This window comes from Sorex fumeus, unplaced genomic scaffold (assembly GCF_029834395.1).
Source record: "Sorex fumeus unplaced genomic scaffold, SorFum_2.1 ptg000127l, whole genome shotgun sequence".
In the NCBI taxonomy this organism is placed as follows: Eukaryota; Metazoa; Chordata; class Mammalia; order Eulipotyphla; family Soricidae; genus Sorex; species Sorex fumeus.
Genome location: NW_026606184.1, coordinates 1,101,848 through 1,110,000, shown reverse-complemented (window position 1 = coordinate 1,110,000; position 8,153 = coordinate 1,101,848). Strand labels below are relative to the sequence as shown.

At 57.6% G+C, this 8,153-nt stretch overlaps 1 protein-coding gene across 2 annotated transcripts in view; it reads right to left on the bottom strand.

Annotated features, from left to right (window-relative positions):
* Window positions 1-5,018, bottom strand: part of PBX1 (PBX homeobox 1) — a 155,708-nt gene extending 150,690 nt beyond the window's left edge. Inside the window, exons 1-2 of one of the 2 annotated variants that reach the window (XM_056137761.1) lie at window positions 4,690-5,018; window positions 1,270-1,343 (exon numbers count right to left, since the gene is read on the bottom strand). In XM_056137761.1, coding sequence (XP_055993736.1) covers window positions 1,270-1,343; window positions 4,690-4,880 — 265 coding nt within the window. In that variant the 5' untranslated portion in view covers window positions 4,881-5,018. The remainder of the gene's footprint in view (window positions 1-1,269; window positions 1,344-4,689) is intronic. The other variant, XM_056137760.1, reaches the window with a different exon arrangement.
* Window positions 5,019-8,153: the final 3,135 nt, after the last annotated feature.

The window sequence follows — 8,153 nt, the reverse complement described above, 5'->3', positions numbered from 1 at the left end:
TATCAATGTATATCAACCGGGCATGCAATCATATATATTGTCACTTTCATTCATGTCATGCCCTTGCTTCTATGGTTTAGATATGAATTATTGACTCTTTCACGCCTCGTCGTAGCAAAATAAATAAATAAGTCCGTGGCAGGCACTTGGCAAGGGGCTCTTGAGCCCGCCGGCCGGTGAGGGCCGGGGAAGGGAAGGGGAGGGGGGATCCCCGGCTCTGGAGAACCGAGCCCTAGGCCTGTCCTGGGGTCCCCGTGTGACGCGGTTCAGGGTGGTTCTGGGCTTCAACAGGCTGGCACTTTTGCTTAAGCACACACATGCACACACACACACACACACACACACACACACACACACACACCCATACACACGAGTTCGGAAGCCAGCCGCCCTGCTCACTCAGTAGTGAAGGCCCTCAGGATGCCCAACGTCCGGAAACATTCCTGGTGGATGGTGGCGATTTTTTAATTGTTGCTTTAAAAATGTAAACAGCCCCCTGGGACCTGCACCGGTGTGGGAGCCGTGCACGGAAGGGCCAGCGAGGAGGCAGCCGGGTGTGTGCTGGCATGTTGGGGGGGGGGGGGTCTGAGCACCTGGAAACCCCCCCCTTCACTGCCCAGCTGAGACTGTCCCAGCTCACCTGCCATCCGGTGGTTTAACCCGGAGAACCTGGCATCTGGCAGAGTGTGTGATGAGGAAGAAGCTTGCCCGTGTAATCGACAGGGCAAACTAAAAAATAAAAAGGAAAGGAAACTTCCAGCCCTTTCTGTCCCCTTCCGCTCCGCCGGGTCCGAGTACGTAGATTAATAAATAAAACCACAATCAGACTTGAAATCTGGGCCGCAATAGCTTCCTTCAGGGCCTTCCTATACGCCCCCCACCAAAAAAAAAAAAAAAAAAAACCAACCATGCACACCAAGTCACAAGTCACATTAAGTCACATTATTCTATACATGTCCCTTCCAATGTGTGTTCCCCCAAAGTCAAAAGCCTGGGGTCGGAGCTTGGGAAAGGGGGAGCGGCTGGCTTAGCCCCCCCCACACACACACACACACTCCGTGAGACACGGGGTCGTTCTGCGGCCTTCCCGGCCCAGGTGATTCATCTCCAGGACACGCACTTGTGCTCTGAGATTTTAATATTTAAATAAATGGCCCCGCAGCTGCTAGCGAATCAGCCCGGTCGAGAGAGAGAGAGAGAGAGAGAGAGAGAGAGAGAGAGACAGAGAAACAGCCAGGGAGACGAGAGAGGCCGCAGTCTCTCCCCTACCTGTTTTTTCTTTGATTTCACACAGCACGTTGAATAAGGCGGGTTTCATTCGGTGGCAGTTCAAAGCGTGTTTTCTGCAAGGGAGAAAGAACGGGCGAGCTTAGGTGTGCCTTCCTGAGCCAACTGCTGATAAGGCAGGGCGGTGGGGGAGGTGGGGGTGGGGTGGGGGGCGGCAAGGGGGGCGTCAGGGGGGGCAGGGGACGGATATCTGAACATTTAGCCAAAATCATACACCAGGCATAATTCTGTAGCATGCTTCAATTGTTTTATGGCTCCGTACACAGCGTCCCGCCATAGAAAGAAAATAATGTTAATTGGGAGGAAGAGAGGAGGGAATTTAACTACAGAACAGAAGTAACCTAAATTATACCCATTAGCTAGCGGTGGGTCTCTCTCTCTCTCTCTCTCTCTCTCTCTCTCTCTCTCTCTCCCTCTCTCTTTCTAAAACATCCAAGTGGGATCCTTAAAACAATAAGCCCAGCCCTGGACCAACACTTTCGTCTCATCCAGGCACTGGCCCCCGTTGTCTCACTCGGCCTGGGTTTCCGTTTTTTTTTTTTTTTTTCCAAATTTAATTCCTCCATGTGTTCGAATTCATTCCGCAGATGCCCCTGTCTTCTCATAAACACAAGATGCTTGAAAGGTCTTCTGAGTGGAACTGTCAATTTATAAAATTTCTGTCCCCCAGTTAAACAGTATGGAAATGCATTGCCGGGGGGCACGCGCGGACCCATATGGGGAAATAAATTCATTTCTCTCTGTTCCCACTTAGCCCCGTGCGCGTACGCACCGCTTATTTGCAGGTGTTGAAATTCAATTATTTACAATTAGGACCTTGCACCCAATGGGGAAAAATAAATACGATTCTGCCTTTTAGCCCCGTGATTTACCTGGTCCTGGCGTGTGCCTCTCGTCCCGGCACCAGGGCCGGAAAACAATGCCTCTCCCTCGATTTTTACCACGGGGAAAGCACTTAGCAGGCTGATTTTCTTTGGGAAATAAAATGCTGATCGTATCAGCTATTAAGGGAATTCTGTTTACTAACTACAATTAATGCCGAAAGATAAATGGGAAACACGCTTCCCCCACTTCAAGATCCATGCAGTTCTCCTTTTTTAGTTCCCCTTGGAAAGTAAAAGAATAAAAAAAATGGAGAAAAGAAAGAGAGAAAGGAAGAGGGAGAAAGAAAGGAAGAAAAAGGAAGAAAGAGGAAGAAAGGAAGGAAGAAAGAAAGAGAGAAAGAAGACAGCCTTGTGAAGAACAGAAAAACCAGCGGCTGATTCTCTACGGGTAAGAAGTACTGTGTCAAAAGAAGCAGATACATTGTATCTTAAAAAAAAAGGTAAAAGGTTTTACTTTGTATACAATTAAAGCACTACAGGAAAGTGTAACCAGGGCCTCGGAAAGAGGATTTGCAAGCAGAGTTACATTGTTTCACTTCAAAGCTCTCCATTTAGCCGGTCAGTTCTCCTGGCCGGGACAAGAGAAGAAAGTGGCCGGGTAGGAGAAGGCCAGGCTGGTTCCCAGGGTCCAGGAGAGGCCTTGGAAAAGAGTTTCCCTGAATTGTGTTTCTGGATAGGCCCAGATGCTTCATCAAAACAAAGCAATAGCCCTGCTCGGCGCTACAGGAACCCGGGAGTTCCACGATGGGTCACCAAGCTCTAGAGAAAAGCAAAACGTCCCTTTTCCAAAATCCTGCCCGAGCCCCAAAGCCCCAAAGCCAGGCCACTCGGAGCCCGGACAGTTGGCCGCCTGGGGTGCATTGGGGTCTCGCAAAAAAGGAGCGGAATAAGCCGCGCAGGGAGCCAGGCCCAGACTCGCCAACCCTTTCCACTTTGCAAACTTGGGCTGAGACACAGTCTAACGCTTCCTTGGCCCGAGTATATTTTTCTGGAACAATGAAATGGAGAAATCTGTCCCAATTCCAAAAGGGCTCCGAACAGTGGAGAGGTCCCACTCTTCCTCTCTACAGATAAATAGCGTTCAATCGTGCAACTGATTAATTTAGGAAGTTTCCCCGATTTAAAAAAAAATATATATATATATCCCTCCCCAACCAAAAAAAACAACAACAACAACAACAACAGCTGCTGCCTCTGAATATTTCCAAGTTTTCAAGCCTCCGTAAACCTCAGCACTTCTGAGTTTCCACAAAGCTGCCTGCGCTTGGTGCTAAAAAAAAGTGATTGCTAACGTTCATGTTTTTTTAACAGCTGCTCGATTTCCCGAATTCAAATTCCTACTTCCCTCAGACCCCGCCATGGGCCTGCTAGCACTTGGAGGTCTCGGGAATGCTGGCTATATTTTTGAAATCCCTGATCACGTCTGAGGTCGAACAAAGCTGGGGGTGGTGGGTTACACAGCACTGTGGTTATTAAGGATTTTTTTTTTTTTAACATTCTTCCTCTGGAGAGGGCCTCGAAGCGAGCTCGTGGCTGCTGTGGTCAGTGGAATCTGCTTTATTTTTTAAAAGCACGCACTGTACAAATCCTACGGTGGGAAGAGATATGGTTCCAAGTGCGTGAAGTTGAGAAGCCCGTATTATCTTGTCTGCTAAAGCACCGGAGCATGCAAAATTCACACACGCACTCACATACTCACTTCTCTCCAGCTCTGTCCTTCACCGATCCCGAAAGCGGTCTGGTTTTTGTAACCCCCTCCCCAACACACACACACACACACACACACACACACACACACACAAATACACCCTCTTTTTAAAAGGAGCTTATGCCCCGAGCACCCTCACATGAAGACACAATACATTTAAAGTCTTTTGGAAAAAACTAACAAATCTGCTTGCGTGCAAAATCACCCCAGTCCTTTCTTCCTATTTGCCTTTTTTTTTTTGGGAAAAAAATTGCAAAACATATTTTCTGGGTGGCTAGCAACCTCGCTTTGCAAATCAAAAACAAGAAAGTGAAATAAGAGGGAAGGAGAAAGGAGGGGAAGAGGCCACACTTCTGGTGGGAGGCGAGAAAAAATTAAAAAAAAAAAAAAAGGAGAGAAGAAAAAATCCTCCAAGTCTATGGACCCCCGGCAAGGATCAACTTGGAGGCGCCGCCAGCCGCGGTCGGGACGGCTCGTCTGCAAACCTTGGGGGGCTCCCCCGGCCCCTGCCCGCGCCCGGGCGCGGAGGGCGGCCGCAAACTTGACCATTGTGCAGGGGCGACTCCGGGGGCGCCCGCTCCGGGGAGGGGGGACCCCGCGCCCCGCGCACACACAGGCGCGCGCACAATGCGCCCCGGGCGCGCACACTCGGGACAACGGCCCGGCCGCCTCCGCCCTGCAACTTGCGGGCCCCGATCGCCGGCTGGCCCCGGGCCGGGGGTCCCCCCGTGCGCCCCCGCGGCCGCCCCCCGGGCGCGGCGGCCCATTGTCCGCGCCGTGCCCCCCGCCCCGCGCGCGCGCGCCCCTCACCTGGCCTGCGCCTCGTCCAAACTCTGGTCCGTGATGGTCATGATCTGCTGCAGGATGTCCCCGATGTCCTGCTTCCTCCCGCCCTCCCCCTCCGCGCCCCCGGCCCCGTCCGGCAAGTGCTGGCCCAGGCCCGGGTGTCCGGCCATGCCCACCCCGGCGTGGGCATGCATCAGCCTGGGCTGCTCGTCCATCTCCAGGAACGCCCGGCGGGCCCCGGGGCGGCTGGCGGCGCGGGCAGGGGCTGGGCGCGGGGCTGCAGACCCGCCGGCGGCGCCTTCCCGGCTGCCTGCGACCCTCGCGGGGTAAACAGGCCGAGGGGGAGCGGGAGAGGGGCGGGGGGGAGAGAGGGACCAAAAGAGGTGGAAAAAGGGGAAAAAATCCCGCGGCCTCTCCGGGGGCGGGGGAGGCAGGGGAGGGGCGGGGAGGGGGCGCAGGGGCGGCGGGCCGGGCGTGGACTCCCCCTTCGTGCAAAAACAGAGGAAAAGCAGGGAAATAAAGGCAGCTTCTGCCGCGGCGGCCGCGCGGGGAGGGGTGCGGGGCGCCGGGCTGGCTCGCTGGGTTTTTCCCCCTTTTCCCCGGGATTCTCGCTCCTGCCTCCCCCTGCCCCGAGAGCTCCCGGGTCCCGGCTCCGGCGCGCGGGGCGGACGCGCGGGGCGCAGGGCTGGGGCGCGCCGGGGCAAACTTTGCCCCCGCCCCCGCGGGCAGGGCTGCGGCGGGGAGGGAGGCCGCGCGCCGCGCCCCCAACTCCGGCCGCCTCCGGCTTTTGTTTCGCTCCGGACTCGGGCCCCGCGCGCCGGAGAAGGCGCAGCCGGCGGCGCGGGGGAGGAGGGAGGGGAGCACGGGGAGCACGGGGGAGGGGGAGGGGAGGGGAGGGGGAGGGGGGCGCCGAGCTGGAGCAGGGGGGCGGGAGGAGCCCGAGGTGCGGGGGGAGGAGGAGGAGGAGGAGGAGAGGGAGGAGGAGGAGGAGGGAGGGGAGGAGGAGGGGGAGGGGCGCCCGGGCTGCGGCCGGGGCGGGGCCGCGGGCGCGCACGCCCCGCCCCGCCCGCCTCCCATTGGCCAGCCGCGACGCGCACGGCCACGCCCCCCGCCGGCCGCTCGGCGCCGGGCCCCGCCCCCCCGCCTCCCGGAGCCCCGCCCCGCCCGCCTCCCATTGGCCAGCCGCGACACGCACGGCCACGCCCCCGCCGGCCGCTCGGCGCCGGGCCCCGCCCCCAGGCCTCCCGGAGCCCCGCCCCGCCCCGCCCCGCCCGGCGCGCTGTCCATCAGCGGCGGGAGGCGGGGCCTCCGAGGCGGCTCCTTAAAGGGGCCCGCGCGCGCCCGGCGCTGGGTTTGGGGTGGGGGGCGCTGCCGCTTGGCCCAGGGACCCTAATTGGGCCCGGGCTCCGCAGGGGCGAATCTAGAGCTCTCACCCCGGGACTGCAAAGGCTCACGGGTGGGCCCGGGCCCCAGCGGATCTCGACCCCCCCCCCTCCAAAGCTCTCTGCCCCCCTTCTGAGGGCACCCAGCCAAGACACCCCCCCCAAGACACCCCCACCCCAGGCCTGGGGGGCCCCAGCAACACAATAGGGCGGCCGATGGCATGCATTAGCAATGATCTGCAGGACCAGCAAATGCCAGCGCAGACTTGAGAGGAGCCTGAGTTCACAGCAAGACCTGGACTGTGAGAGAGAGAGTGTGTGTGTGTTTGTGTGTGTGTGTGTGTGTGTGTGTGTGTGTGTGTGCTCGCGCGCGCACGCGCACGTGTGCATTTGTGTGGTGAAAAGTAAATTATGGATCACGAAACTAAAACTGCTTAAAAAGAGAGGGAGAGAGTGAGCGCAGGACTAAATCAGTTCACCAAACGAAACCGATTCAACAGATCTCTCTCTTCCCCCTGGGGGGAAATTAGTTATTTGGTTTAAATACTTAATAAAGAAATGCATTATCACAGTCTGGTTCTAGTTTTTAATATAGTCTAATAACCATTATTAACTGGGATAAGAAGCTAACTGACATTTATTGAATGCCCTACTATGTACCAAGTAATTTACGGGAGTTATTTTATTTAATCCCCGAGATTTGCCCGTGAGTTATGGATTATGACTTCCCCTGGACATACGGGGGGCAGAGCCGGGTCAGGGAGCGCGGGCAGGGACCCCCCAACACGAGGCATCCGGGCCGAGACGTAGCCCCAAGGCCTGGGGTCTAGGCCCTGCAGCCGGCCGGAATGAGAGCAGGTGTTCTGACACCTTCCGGCAAGACGGCTCTTGAGGGGACTGGCTGAGAACGGCCAGAAACAGGGAGACAGGAGAAGGAGCCGGAAGCCAAAGCCTGCCCCAGATGCTGACGCCAGGCCCCATCTCCTCTCCAGGAAGAGCCGAGTAGCTTGGCGGCACCCTCAGGGACAGAGAAAGTGCTCCAAGCATGAAGTAACCCTCCCCCCACCCCCATGATGCCCGTCCCACCCAGAGACCCCGGCCAGCCGCCCATGTGGGTCTTCTGCACAGCAAGAGATGTTCCTCCATCAACCTCCTTCAACCTCAAGGGCCCGGGAGAGAGGAGAGGGACCACCGGCTTGGGGGGCTATAGGGACGCTGATGGAAAGGCTCATGGCACGCCCACCCAACGCCTTGGCGCCAGTAACGGGGGCGGGGGGCATGCCACAGAGAGAAAGAATGACCATCCCGATGCCTGGTGACATTAAGAGCAGCCCGCGTCCGAGTCCGTGCCCTCCCGTGTAAACTGGTTTTGTGACTCGACCTACAGGGGGTGGGAGTGGAAAGACTGCAGCCCCCCATCACTGAGCGAGGCCTTGGTGCCCGAGGAAAGCTCGTGGCCTGATTATGAGGACGCAGAGACAACCCAGGGTGTCTGAGAAATCGAGGATGGTGGCCGAAACGGGAAGGAATGAGAAGTGTGCCACGGGGCTGAACAACGGCGTCTTGGCAACGATGGCGTTTGCCGTGCATGAGGCCGACCCGTGTTCAATCGCCACCCCCCGCCCCGGAGGGTCCCCCTGACTCTGCCAGGAGGGATTCCCCGGTGCAGAACCAGAAACAAGCCCTGAGCACTGCAAGGTGTGCCCCCGCCCCCCAAAAAAGGAGAGGTATTGTGTGTGTGTGTGTGTGTGTGAGAGAGAGAGAGAGAGAGAGAGAGAGAGAGAGAGAGAGAGAGAAAGAAAGAATGCAGAAGGCCCGGTGCAGAGCTACCGGTCATCACAGAAGACCAGGCACTATTTCCCTGTTTCCAGGGCCCTGGTCATCCGTCTCTCCACTGTCAGCCCCTGAGCCCTGTAACTGTGGCCCAAACATCCCAGCCAGCGCCCAGTAACTGTGGCCTGAACATCCCAGCCAGCGCCCAGTAACTGTGACCCGAACATCCCAGCCAGCCTCGAAGCAGGAGGATGGGAGGGGCCGGGGGCCAGGGACATGGCCCAGCGTGGCCAGCGGCGGCGGCGGGGACATGGCCAGGGGGACCGTTTTTGA